The 14,292-nt window shown below is 41.7% G+C and overlaps 1 protein-coding gene across 4 annotated transcripts in view; it reads left to right on the top strand.

The window, feature by feature from the left end:
• usp6nl (USP6 N-terminal like) overlaps window positions 1–13,365 on the top strand; it is a 99,570-nt gene extending 86,205 nt beyond the window's left edge. For all 4 annotated transcript variants that reach the window (XM_006780945.3, XM_035908824.2, XM_006780943.3 and 1 more), the window contains 8 exons: window positions 1,937–2,046; window positions 2,714–2,762; window positions 4,291–4,411; window positions 5,109–5,203; window positions 5,352–5,417; window positions 6,505–6,604; window positions 6,692–6,844; window positions 10,698–13,365. In XM_006780945.3, coding sequence (XP_006781008.2) covers window positions 1,937–2,046; window positions 2,714–2,762; window positions 4,291–4,411; window positions 5,109–5,203; window positions 5,352–5,417; window positions 6,505–6,604; window positions 6,692–6,844; window positions 10,698–12,226 — 2,223 coding nt within the window. In that variant the 3' untranslated portion in view covers window positions 12,227–13,365. The remainder of the gene's footprint in view (window positions 1–1,936; window positions 2,047–2,713; window positions 2,763–4,290; window positions 4,412–5,108; window positions 5,204–5,351; window positions 5,418–6,504; window positions 6,605–6,691; window positions 6,845–10,697) is intronic.
• Window positions 13,366–14,292: the final 927 nt, after the last annotated feature.

Raw genomic sequence — 14,292 nt, forward strand, 5'->3', positions numbered from 1 at the left:
AAGATCTTTTTGGTTTTTTCCCCACTCCTGCATAAAGTTTGGATCTCATTAGAAAGTTTAGCTAGCAAGATCAATATATCACTACCTTCATTGGCTGGGAAGTGGTCTAATTATGAGTTAGGCCACATGCACTAAATGATGTGGAAAATATAAAGTGAAAAAGAGAAGATTTCTTCCCTCTGATCAGGGCAGCTCTGTCCACAATAATCCATCAGATCCTGTTCGGTGTTTCCTTGTGGAAACATCGAACCAGAGGTGTAATTTAGTCGTGTTTGGTTTGTTTTTTTAAAAATTTATTAGCCAAACTTTGTTGTCTGTAGTTAGCATTACATACTGTCAGTAAGAAAAAATGATATCAAGAAAAGTTGCAATAATCTATGCAAAAAAAATCAACAAAATAAATATTTAAGATTAAGTTTAGAGGTTTTATTCAATTTACCAATTTAGATCATTTCATTCAAGATCGTGAAGGTAAAACATGCTTTAGAACAGGACAGGTCACCAATTTGTAGCAGGTCACCCACACAGAGACGGAACCATTCACACCTACACCGATTAACCAAACTCCACTAAAGCCTGGGGTTGCGTAACATCTAAATCAGGTAATTATTCTAGAAGAAGAGCATTATTGAAAATAAGGCTACATACACGGGTATTTTTGGTATTAAATCCTGAGATTTTTTTTTTTTTTTTTTTTTTTTTTTTTTTTAAATCCCGTCCACACGTAAAAGCCAAAAATGAAGGAAAACGCTGCTAGGAACATGCCAAAGCAGCAGGTGGCACTATATTCCTATCTGTGTAGAAATGTTGGCCAATCAGAAGTCAGCCTGGGTGGGAAAGAGTAAACAAAGATGGGGCATAGAAGCAGAACTGAGTCGTATGTGTGGAGGGACAGTAACTGTGTGTGTATATGTAAGCATTTAAACACTGCAGAGAGTACAATTAACAGTAATGGTATTTTGTGTAAGTCCGCCATTGTAGAAATTCATTTCACCGAAACAATAACGTGGCGCACAGTGTGACGTCAAAAAATGCGCACACCTTTGACGCTGCGTTTTCTCCGTTTTTCTCGTCCACATCTAAATGCAAAAACAGAGTTTTTCAAAAATATCCACCCTGGCAGGCGTTTTTAAAAATATCAGTTTTCAGTGACCGAAAACGCCGTTTACGTGTGGACGAAAGGTGCAAACGCATAGAAAAATCTGCGTTTTCAAAAATACCCGGGTACGTGTGGACGTAGCCTAAGGCAGCAGCCTCGCTCTCATCCACCGCTCACACCTCAGTCTGCTGCTTCACTTAACCCTGAAACAATATTGTTGTGTAAAAAAAGTGAAAAATATTTAGTACATGGGATGTTTTATCTGTTCTAGCTAGCTCTTTTAACCAGCTGCATAGAGCCCTCCTTCATCACCCTGTAATCCTATCAGTAATTTCCATCCACTATTTGCTCTTCCTGTAACACAGAGTGCAACGATGGAGTGATCCAGCCACGCTCTGAGATGCTTGTTTTCCTTTAGGTCACACATTACCAGCTGCTAGCTTCTCCTCTGTTGTAGCCTGGTTTTACTTGACCATGGTTTGTTTATTTTTTTGTTGTTTTTTTTTTTGTTTGTTTGTTTGTTTTGGTGGGGGGGGGTCACCTCAAGTGAGGAAACAAGTGAGTTTTTGCACCTTGAGCTGGTACAGTTTTCTTGCAAGACGTTTCTATAGCAGTGATATCACAATATGACCCTACTGTGCATTTCGAAGCCTCAGCGTTAGTGTTTATTATTTTTTTAAAGCCAGAGGTGAGCGTTGGGTGCCAAGTTATCAGCTGAGGCTTCAAAAGCTCGATCAGCAAGGTGGACCCACAAACTCTGTGGACACCGACGCCTGCTATTTAATACTAAATGGCACTTCTGCTTGCATTCATTCTTTGTTTTGTGGCTGTTTTCAGAAACTGAAGGCCAGAGCCAGAGGAATATCCCCCGACATCCGGCAGATCGACCTGGATGTGAACCGAACCTACAGGGACCACATCATGTTCATGCATCGCTATGATGTCAAGTGGGTACTTTCACATTTTACTACATCCAAGCAACCATCTGCAAGTTCATTGCACACAGCTGCAGTAATGTTGGTTGTGTTGCTTATTTAAAGCAGCTTTGCATTTTTGAGCTTAAAAGTTTCCTGTGTGCCTTTTAAGGACTTATATGACAGCCTTTCAGTTCCTGAGTAATTCAATTTACATAACCTTGTACATAAATGTGCCTGCATGGGGGAAGATACAACGAGCCTTCACTTCACTGTCAGAAAGCCCAAGAACAATGACTGCTCTCGCTATTTGACACGTAATCTCAGTAAAAGTAACAAGAGCACAAACACAACGGGAGTCAGTAATCATCTGCAGATATGCATGCATTTTCACTCTCTGCGAGGAGAAGGCGGCTTCTCCAGTGTGGAAGTGAGAGATCTCACGTCCCCTTTCTGCTCTGCCTTCCGCTTTGTTGCGTGACTCTGAGGAAAGACCTGTACCCATTAACGCCATTTTGCCTTTTCACACTGCTTTTCTGATATTTGGAAGAGCATTCAGGCTTTGCAGCGACACAACTCAGCATCAAGGCTGGTGTGCAGCTCCAGGCCACATGCATGCATCTTAACTTGAAGCCAAAGACGCCACTGAAGTGTGTTTATTAAAGTTTTTTTATGAACTCTGGTTTGTTTGTGCTTTCAGGCAGCAGGCGCTCTTCCACGTCCTCACAGCCTACTCCATGTACAACACGGTGAGTCATCCAAGCTCACTTTTAGCATCTTGAAGACTTTGAGTTGTAACATTTTCACTGAATTCAATAAAGGTGCACACGAAGGCACCAATCTAATATTTTGTTATTGTAGCAATATTGGTAACACTTTTTATTACAGCTAGGTAAAACCTGGTATGTCAGTAGGGCCCATATGAAGTACTTGCTGATATAACTGCATTTATATTGGCTGATATATAGAAATGTAAAAAGTAAACAAGAAACGAGAGAAACACCCTTCAGCCAGTGTTGCATAGTTTGTCCACCAGAGGGCACTCTGCAACTTCCCCTGTTTGGAACGCCACAAATACAACAAGCAGCTAGTCCGAGCAGACTCGGGGTGAGTGTGAGCGACAATGAAACGATTATTTTTAAACTGCAGGTTACAAATGTTTCAGGAGAAAAGAAATATATATCAGCTGATATATTTGATTTTTAAATTACCAAGTTTCAGTGTCAGTCTTAAAAATCGGTCTGGCTCTAATAATAAAACCGTAATAGTCTATTAACAATGTAAAAATAACACGAATTAAGTAAATAGCTTGATATTACCAAAAGAAGTAACAACAATCATTTCTTTTTTTAATAAAAGTGCTAAAAAGATAAAACCATTTAATAACAGTAGGTAACCTACTAAACTACTAACCTAATAACAATAAAATGGTAATACTTGTGTAGTACCTGGAGTAAAAACTGTAGTCTAGTGAGATTATTGGGGTAAAAAAACAATATTAAGTTAACAAAGTTTGATTGTGACATCAACATCGCCTTCAAAATTCACATTAAATTTAGCGTACTGCAATGTTGAAATCATTTCCCTCTGATATGATATGATATGATAAAATAAGTCTTTCTTTAAAAAGATAATTATTGATTATTATTCAACTTTATCAACTCACTATGAAGTAGGGAAGAAGTACAGTAACTCTAGTTTTACCTTTGTGCTGTGAATTCTTTCAGAGTTACAACCTCCTGAAACACACAGAGGTGAACTAAGCTAAGAGTTTTTTTCCAATACTTTTGATCCCTCATATTTCAGAGGTAGAGGGCATATAGATGTCAGATGTGAAATATATAGTTGGGCAATGTTTAAAGGAAAAATGAAAACCATTCCAAGTGTCCCAGTATCACAATATCACTGTGAACCCTGACACCCGCAGTTTGCCATTCGATTCAACATAATAAAATAATATATGTCTAATGGTGATAAGAGTGGTGTTAGTTTGTGTGTAATAATAATGAAGCAGGGCTGAAAAATGCTGAACTACAGATTTATTGTTAGGTCACTGTATTGTTACCAAAGTATTTCTATAATGGATGGAGATGACTTATCTGCACTTACAGATATTACTTTATCAAAGTTTGTATATCCTTTAATAATTATCTCACTATAAACAAATCTCAGTGTTTCACCTCAAATAAAGGAACTGTATGTAAATTAAGTTACAAAAGTAAAGCAAAGAATGGCTGCATTGTTGTTTCCCCTCAGCTGATTGATGTGTGTTTGCAGGAGGTGGGCTACTGCCAGGGCATGAGTCAGATCACAGCTCTGCTGCTGATCTACATGAATGAAGAGGACGCCTTCTGGGCTCTCGTCAAACTGCTGTCTGGGCAGAAGCACGCCATGCACGGTAACGTGCGCACCCCACTAATGGTTAAACTAAACAAGAACTGTAACTGTAACTGAATGTGCAAAAAAAAAAGAAAAAGAGGAAGTTTCTTGCACATGATGTGCAGACCGCTTGTACTGAATTCAGTGTGCACAGCTCCTGCAGCCTGAGTCTTGTATGCTGACTCCTTAAAGTGGAGTTCAGATGTCAAACTATAAAAATCCTCGGCATAGACAAACTTTGATTGTCCGTTGCACTAATCACCATGTTTGAATTTACTGGCCTAAAATTGCTGTCACAGAGGATTCGGATCATCTGCCAAGTTCTTCTTTAAAAAAACATGCCTGGCCTTTTCCTGTTTCCACAGAACTGCTCAGAAGGTGACAAACCATCTGTTATGTCAGGTTAAGGCACGAATCTTCTGACCACAGCTGCCAGATTTGCATTTTTGACATTTAGAGTGTTTAACTGACTCTGGTCTCTGCACTGAAATGACCTTGAGCGACTCTGGACCTCCTCCAGTCTTATCAAGCGTTAAGCGATAAAATTATCAGCGAAAGGCATCATTGAGGAAGCACTCAGGACAAATTAGCAGCACGCATGCTGCTGCAGTGAGCTCATGAATCTAACTTTAAACATCTGGACACACAGATGTGTAAGTTTACATACAGAGTTTAAGGGATTATCATCATTACGGCTCTTTTCTCCACACCTTCAGGGTTTTTTGTCCCTGGTTTCCCGAAGCTGATGCGTTTCCAGGAGCACCACGACCGCATCCTTAAGAAGATGATGCCCAAACTGAAACAGCACCTGGTGAGGAACACGAGACCTGTGTGACAATTAATAATGAAGCAAGTGCTGCATAACGTACCAGCCAGTCATAGTGCCAGAAATGAAACCTTTAATCCCTCAGAGGTGGCTGCTTAATCCTCACTCTGTCACAATTTTCTGTTTGCTGCAGGACAACCAAGAGGTGTTCACCAATCTCTACACCATGAAGTGGTTCTTCCAGTGCTTTCTGGACAGAGTGAGTGCAGTTACAAGCAAGATATGATCTCACAACCTTCAAAAGGATCTATGAAGACATGTAGAACAGCAGCAACGTAACTTGGTTAACTCATAAGCTGGGTATTTCCATCATAAGGTGGTTGACACCTGTACGCGTGAAGGGTTTCATGACTCCCAGCCTCAGGGCTTTATAAGCTAGTGTGCTCCTGATGCCAAGCCTGGATAATTGTGAATCCATCCATCCAAGGTGCTTTATGCTGCAGAGAGAAACCCAACAATCAGTAACTGATTATTATTGAATAATTTTTTATTATTAACAACCAATGATGTGATTTCTCTACTTGGTTTCAGCCAATAAGCTGCTCCAATTCAATGATTAAAACCAACCAACCCAACACGTTTCTGACCTCACAGCCCGTAAACAGCTTTTAATCGCCAGGAATGTGAGAGGATTAGGAGCCTGTTAGGTGTGGATTTTTACTTTATTTGTATTTATAAAGCACCTTTAAAACCCAACACTTTCAAACAAAGTTACAAAGCTCTGAACAGTAATGAAAGCAACAAATATGAAAAGTTATAAATGAATATATTGGATATTAAAGAGGATAAAAGGATCAGCAGTCATGGCAAACCACATGATATAAATATGTTTTTAAAAGAGTTCCAAAAGCTGCAAAGACTCAATCGCCTTTAGTGACTAAAAAAGCTTTTGGAATGACTAACGAGACCATGCCGGGAGATTTTCCCACTCCTTTTCAACAAGAAAGCTGTGACGACTAATATCACTTCTCTTTTTCCTTTTGACTGGTAATCACAACAAAAAGCAGCACTGTACACTAACCCATCGCTGACTCAGAGTCTGCTGCACGTGCAAAGCTATGGCTGCTTTTGGAGGTTGTAGCATGCATGCAGTATTTAGGACTTTTAAAAGATTACAATTATGTTTTGTGTAAGTTAAAATAATCAGCGCTCCTTTAAAATAATTCCCAGTAAAGTAAGAGGTTAAGTTTGTTTTTTTCACGGCAACTGCTGACAGTCACAAAAATATAGATAAATTGCCTTCTTCAGTAACTTATCGTCTAACTTTTTGTTCTGCTCATGGTCAGACTCCCTTCACACTGACCCTCAGGATCTGGGACATCTATATCTTGGAGGGTGAAAGAGTGCTGCCTGCCATGTCCTACACGCTCCTCAAACTGCACAAGAGTAAGACTGTTTCCTCCACAAACTGAAACCAGCTGCTTTCACCCCTCACAACACTTCTCATCGGTGTGAGTGTGTGTGTGTTTGCAGAGCACCTGATGAAGCTGTCCATGGAGGAGCTGGTGGAGTTTCTGCAGGTGACTTTGTCCAAAGATTTCTTCTACGAGGACGACGTTGTGATCGAGCAGCTGCAGGCGTCCATGACAGAGCTCAGGAGGGCGAAGCTGGAGCTGCCTGCACCAGGTACTTCTGCACCAAACAATCCATTTTTTATAAATTATCAAAAAGTCTGCTCTTCTCAAGTAAATCAATCTCCAGTTGGTTTTAAACTTGTGTTGGAGAGTGACAAAAGTTCCTCTATGCACAAACGACTCCAGAAACCTCACCTCCAATTGCCTTTTTAGTGCAAATGTGACAAACAAATCCAAGCCAAATGTCAGATTTTACGCTTTTATTCTTGAGGATATCGCTGTACACTCAATCAATGATCTACTTCATCTGTTGGTAAGGAGAAAAAGCAATTTAGTTCCATAAATTTGGAAATAGAAACATCTTCCAACATTTCTTAAATGTTCTATTTAATGGCAAAATGTAAGAAAATTGTTTGAGATGTTCACAAAGAATCAGCGTACACCCAAGCTGGTACTAACGTGGCTCTATCCATACATGAAGATCCTCTGAGGGTCCACCTGAAGTCCACAAGATGAGTGAGCTACCACTAAGAAAGGGAAAAAAACAAAAACAACTACACAAAAATAGACACATTAGTCAGAGTCGGTGCCCTGACAAACAAACTAACTGGTGTCTATGTAGGTTCTCACTCGGCCTGGGCTCTGTAATACTAAGCAAGCTTAACATATCCAGGGTTTCTTTCCCTTATCTGGATTTACTTACCCTATAACCCAACTTCAGCCGGGATAAGTGCTCACATTAAGGTTGTTCTAACCTAAGTTAAACCCTACGCATGCAATGTAAGCTCAAACTGCACTATAAAATACGTAATTTATTAAATTAGAGTTAAAAGTTTTTATTATCAGTTTAGTTTTTATTCTACTCAAAAAGCTTGTGTGGTTTTAACTTGGTCATTCATCAGTGCTTTACCCTACCACACCTGCAGGGGTAAATACCTCAAAAACACTGGTACAGTCAGTTGCAATCAGCCAGCTCTTTTATTGTGATCATGTGACCAACAGCCAGCTCCCCTACTGTAGGTAGAGGGCGTTGTGACCAGCCAGGTCTGACCCAGCTCAACTTCGGTCCCGCCTGGCTGCAGTGCGAACATCAAACATACGTGTTCACAACAAAATCAAACACCGGTCCAGATGTGCCAGCTGACTGTGCTTTTCGAATCCTGCTCTGTCTCCTCATTAATCTGCCTTCTCTCCCCTCTTCTTTCAAACAATGTAAGCCAACAACAACAAAAGTGTGGCTGTGAGCGGCGGCCACATTCCCTCCTACAACAGCAACCGGTGGGCTATCCTGACTGGTCCTTCGTTCTCCATGTCTCTGTCCATCTGTCCCACAGTCAGTCCGTCCTGTCTGTCGCCTGTCTGTCCCGCAGCACTCGGGTTTATTTTTCTTTGTTTCTGTCACAAACTGATCTTCCAGCATAATATTTCAGACTTGCTTTGCTGCTTATTTGGAGTCCTTCAATGGTTAGCTCATCTCTTACCTTTAGTTTTTGATCCCCTACTCCTTTTTGTTTCAACTACAATGTGGCTGCAGATGTAAAATTGATGATATAAGGCGCCCTCTGGTGGGAAACTAAAAGTATTGCATGACTCTGTGTGGAGAACTTTAGTTTTTAGAGACAAAATTCCTCATCTTCTAAATTAACCTTGCATTTGTGCTAATGTTACTTAAAGGCACAGCCGTAAATTTAGATAAAGGTCCTTAATGCATCTACACCTGTCTTCAGTCTTTTCCAGGTTCCTGTGTGGTTGCTTTCCTGCGTTACACTATATAAACCTCTATAACAGCAGCTGTAGCTGAAGGAGGAAGGGCTTTCCTTTCTTCCAGAGCCCACACAACTTTAATAGTAGTCTGTTCGCTTTCCTGCCTGCTGACAAGATAATGGGCCTTTTTTTGAACACTGGAGGCTTTTGTTAAACTTATTTTTTAACAGCTATCTGCTGCCACGTGTGCTGGTGTGCAGCAGGGCTATTTTAATCTGCATCCTTGTGTCTGAATAGGCTGAACTGTGAGATTTGACAGTTTTATGATTCTGAGTGTTTACTTGGCTTAATTTAAGTTTTTTTTAATCACCACAGCATGTAATTTACTCAGTACTCTGAGTTCTTTATTGTTTCCAACAACTGCAGAAATGGCATTTAATCCAGGGGTGTTGACTTCAAAGAGCAATTTTATTTGCCTCTGACCTGTCAGCAGGTGAGGTGAAAAGACTCTACAGCAGCATTTCTACAGTCATGCTGGAAAAACAATCGCTCACTACACTGGCATCACTTTTCTGTTTGCATCACACAAGTTAAAGGACACTTAAAACAAAATCTGAACAACTGCAGCCCTTACTTACTTCAGTTAAGATTCAAAACCCTGAAGAAGAATCTCCAGCCATCAGTTTGTGTCCTGAAGCACTTTGGACCTGGAGCAGGACAGTGATTGAATGGCTCAAAAAAACTAAATGAAGGCTTTGGAGTGGCCGGGTCAAAGCTTAAACTCAAATCTGATTGATGTGCTTTGACCTTAAACAGGCTGTTTGTGCTGGAAAACCCTCCAGTGTGGCTGAATTAAAACAATTCTGCAAAGAAAAGTGGGCCCAAATTCCTCCACAGCAATGTGAAACACACGTAGTCAGTAATTGCAAAAGTTTGATTGCAGTTGCTACCAAGTGGCACAAGCAGTTATTAGGGTTAAGGGCTTATAACGTCTTTTCTCCTTAATAAATGAAAAACTGCGTTTTGTATTCTTCCCTTATCTTTGTCTTATATTGATATTTGTTCCAATATCAGAAATATGTAAGTGTGATAAATATGCAAAAAACTACAAAATTAATAAGGGGCAAACACTTTTTCACAGCACTGTATAAATCTCTTGATTGAGGGCTGTAGTCTTGCAGTAGCAGAAGAAACACAAGTTTGATTTGTATTTTGTTATCTAATAAAACGCACGAATGAAAAAGATGATTGTGTTTTGGCTCAGCTAATAAACGTGAATGGAAATGAACGAAGAAAACAAAACAGAAAAGTTGGTTAGGAAAAAAAATTAATCAGTTGAAATTTGTAGAAAATCCCAAGTTTCTATTTCTTTTAATTAAAACAATAAATTCAATAAGTGAAAGACGTTAACTTTGTCCCCCGGTGGGTTTTAAGCAGTTTGTGGTGGAACAAAAGTGACCGAGGTCCGTGGGTAATTTCGTCACGCACTCGCTCTTTAGTCTGTGGATGCAGGTCCAATAAGTCGACTTCCTGGATAACTCCCACAGCGCTTCCTCTTCCTCCAGCTGCTGTCGTCCTGACCTGACTCTGGTCATCACTTTTTCCCTTAAAACACCCACATAACCGTCACCGTGTGTTCCTGTCAGCTCTGCTCATTTCTTTCAGATGTAAACCAGCAAGTTTGAGTACTAATGTCAAACCTTGTACTGGTTGTAGAAGCTGAGTACTCTCTCTCTCTTTTTATAGTTGTACTTATAAGTCTCAGTGCATTTAAGAAGGTTCATTAATCAAGAAATATTTCTGTATGACCTTTCAAGCCTGGAGCTACTACTGCAGCCAAGTACTGTTTAATGAAATGTAGAAAGACTAATAATTTCAGAGCACGCTCAGTAGAGTGTCTCTTCCTAATTGAGTCTCCCATGATGGGAATTTATATCAAACATTATTTCTGATGTTTTTTTCCCTATCCTCCTCCCACTCTTTGCCTGTGGATATGTGATTATGTGTCTTCATGAGTGTATTCTCCTTTATTTTGTACTCTCTATGGCAGTGTTGTTGCATGAATTCATGTGCCCGTTTGTGACACGTCATCAGATGTGAACCAGCGCCACACAGTGTGTTCAGTCATCACCGCTCACCTTTGTTTCCTGATGGCGTTTTAATGCGTTTACACCTTTTTTTCCCCCTCCGATCTTTTACAGGTAAAGAGGACGAGTTTCCCAAGAAGCCTCTAGGGCAGCTTCCTCCTGAGATAGCCGTAGCAAACCACGTGGCCAACGGTCAAAGCCACGCGGAGCCAGCCGAGCCCCCCAGGGAGCCAAGTCCTCTACCAGACCCCCAGCGGGATGGACGGCCCCCGAGCCGAGCCCACCGGGAATCGCTGGAGAAACGGATCCGTCACCACAAGGGGGACAAAAGGGAAACCCACTCCAGGGGGTCAGGTGAAATCTTAAATGAGACACAAAAGCAATCCACCTTCACCACACCAGAGAGGGGGGCGACACCGCTGTCAGCCCCCACACCACAGATGACCGCTGTGGATGGAGGAAAGGCTCACGCCATCGCCAACCACAACTCCAACGCAGCCTCTAGCTCCCGCAGAGACATGCCTGGGCCCCGGTGGGTCAAACCCTCCGAGACAAAGCTAGAAGCTTTGCGGGAAATTCAGATGAGCCGAGGGCCATCGCCGGCTCCTTCCAGCCCAGATGACACCGCTCAGCCTCACCGCCGGCCACGCTCCAAGGGCTTCGCCCCCGGCACCGACCGAGGCTCCAATGCCTCCCAGTATGATAATGTACCAGGGCTGCCGGAGCAGGACTTCGAGATCCTGGAGCTTGAGAAGCCTCCGTCCAGATTGAGGCCCTTTCGTAATGAGATACCCTACAATGTGTCAGCCCTGCATCAGGGCAGCCCGAGCCACGGGTCCAGCCTGTCCGGGAGTGTCGTCTCCATGGCACCCGGGCCCAGAATGGCCAGACAGCCTCTTCCACCTCGTTTTCCTCACAACAGTCCTGTAAATGTTCCGACTGGCTACCCTGACCCAAAGAACCAGTTCCATACCCCGCCTCATCAGCACTCCCCAGGCAGGACTACTACTGAGGTCCCCATTCCACATCCCACCCAAAGCGTGGACAACAGACTCTATGCTCTGCCCTCCCGATATCCTGCACCGCCCAGTGCATTGTATGGAGAACGAGCGTATGCCACCACCCAGCGACAGCCCAACAGCTTCTCCCCAGACAAGACCCTCATGAATAACACCTTCGCCACCTACCGCAGGCAGCCGACGCACAGCTCCGCCCGCAATCCTCGGAACCCCAGGCCTCCCCCGGAGCTGGACAACCAAGGAAGCTCCACCCCCATCTATTTGCAACAGCTCACCTCCACAGCACAGGTCTACAGGTTCGAAGGACACCAGCGGGGTGAGCCAAACACGCACTACCTGCCAGCTCAGCAGGGTGTAGATGGGCTCCAGTGGGAGCCAACAGAGGAGTTGCCCCCTACATCCCCAGGTGGGATGCCTCGCTCGCCCAGCTTCCAGAAGGCACAGATGTCGCCCCTCGCAGAGTTCACCTTCCCCGACAACCCGGACGCCCTGCGTCAGTACCGACCGCAACTCCAAGAGCAGCAGCAGCCTGTGTTACGGCAACAGCTTCCCCAGCTGTTTGGAGGACCACACTACAGGCACGCACAGGAGGCGTTTGCCATGCAGGAGTCCATGCTGCTGTGACAGGACGATATGACGAGACACTGTAAAAACGAAAAGAAAAGAAAACTGAGGCGTAGTCACCAACACTGTGGTAAAGACGACCAGTAGTCCTAGCTTTGTTAGGAACCGGCTTCTACTTTGGTTCTGTTGTCGTTCATGTGTGAAGTACTGACTTCCTGACTGTCACGCTGCATCGTAACGTTGCAGGACCCACCAGCCGCTGTTTTTACTGATCACTTTAAAAAAAAAGATTAAAAAGACTGACTGAAGATTTAATTTTATTTTTGGATGTAAATCATTAACAAGAGGTGACAAAATATAAATATATCTTTTAGAGTCTGATATGTACAGAAGATTTTTTTTTTTTTTTTTGAGTTATCGGTAACAGGGGAATTTTCTCCTGAGAGCCGATTTATTTTCCATCTTTATTTTTTTATATCTTACTCTCCAGATATGTACCGTAGAGATCAATTAACTCTATATGCTTGTGAATGTTATTTTTAAAGAAATATGACCAATGGTAGAATTAGCAAACAGTGCTACACGGGTTACCGTATGTCTTGATTTCCATTTAAAAAAATTTAAGCAGGTTTTGTTAAAAATGTTTAGAACCATGCTTTCTTTAGTTTTTGTCCATTACTAATAGTTTGTTTTTGCTTTACTTCAGGCCAGTCTTGTTTTTAATTAATTTCAACTGGGCGGCTCAACATATAGACAGCTGATTTTTGAGGGCTAATATATACTTTTTAAAAAAAATAAAAAATTATGGCTTTAAGTTATCTTGATTGTTATGTAACCATTGATAACATATTTTTTTTTATTGCTGTGACATAGTTATCACATCTCGAGCACATGGAGTCCGAGATGGTTTTAAACTACTTTCAGTACAAGGTTGCTTAACTTCATTATGTTTTACTACTCTCAACAATGTCACATCCACTGGCATACAGTCATCTGGCGCACACGCACGTCACAAATGTGAGTTGCATTTTTACCCACCTACTTTTCATACTCTGATGTAGATGCAAGTACTTTCAAATAGTACTAAAATGTTCTTTACATCCCCTCAGTCATCTTTGGGTTTTGTTTTAGTTGTGAAACAACTAATTGCAGTTCATTCTGATACTTTGCTTAATAAAAAGAGGTGAGGTGAAAATTAACCTTGAAATTTGTTTGTGGTTTTTTAAAATCGGCTCATAAAAAAGGGGGGGTGATATCGGGTGTTTTTATATATATTAGGATGCAGTGCATGGAGAAACACTGTACATTGTAAATGAGTTTCCAGTGTTGCGAAAGCTTCCAAACCACCACAATTCCTGGATAATGGGATTTCTTGTGCACTCCAAAGGGGCCACGGGTTTTACTTCTATGACTTTAATGAATATTTTTGTTTAGCAATCAGCAGTAAAAGGAAAATGCATTGGCTTCTGTCACGTAACGGTCACATATTGTTGTCTTTATTGTATACAGCATTCAGTTAGCAAAAAGCCAAATGTGAGCAATGGCAAACCCTGAAAATATAAACTGTAATTTTAATTCTGGAGCCACTTCAATGCTCTTTCAAGTGCATCTATAAACAAGTAAATGCAACATGCAGTGTCGGCACCTTTACGCACTGTGCTCTGCATATGCTCAGCCCTCAGTGACCCTAAAAACTTCCACTTACAGATGATCATGGAATATCTAGGAAGTGAAGCAGTCGGTGAAACCAAATGATCAACTGATTGTTTAAATGATATTTATTTCCCAATTAGCATAATTGACTAATTTCAGCCTTACTTTTAAAGATTCTCTGGCCCTTATGAGCCATTACATTTTTTTATTACTGGAAAGACGGGTGGTGGTGTATGTCTCCTGACATTTTATAAACTGTTTAGTCAAGACTGACTCAGGAAGAATGGAAGTAGTTTATTGCGTCCCTGCTCTAATCAAAGCCAACAAGAAAATGAACATCATATACAGAAATAAATAACATGTTGCTGAAGACTTTGTAATAAGAGCTGGTAGGCTGCCTAACATCGGCATTCAGCAACTTGCTTCCACGCTGTTGTTTTGCATCTTTCTGGATAAATTAGCAGGAGACAGCT

This window comes from Neolamprologus brichardi, chromosome 17 (genome assembly GCF_056152115.1).
Source record: "Neolamprologus brichardi isolate AB-2024 chromosome 17, ASM5615211v1, whole genome shotgun sequence".
In the NCBI taxonomy this organism is placed as follows: domain Eukaryota; kingdom Metazoa; phylum Chordata; class Actinopteri; order Cichliformes; family Cichlidae; genus Neolamprologus; species Neolamprologus brichardi.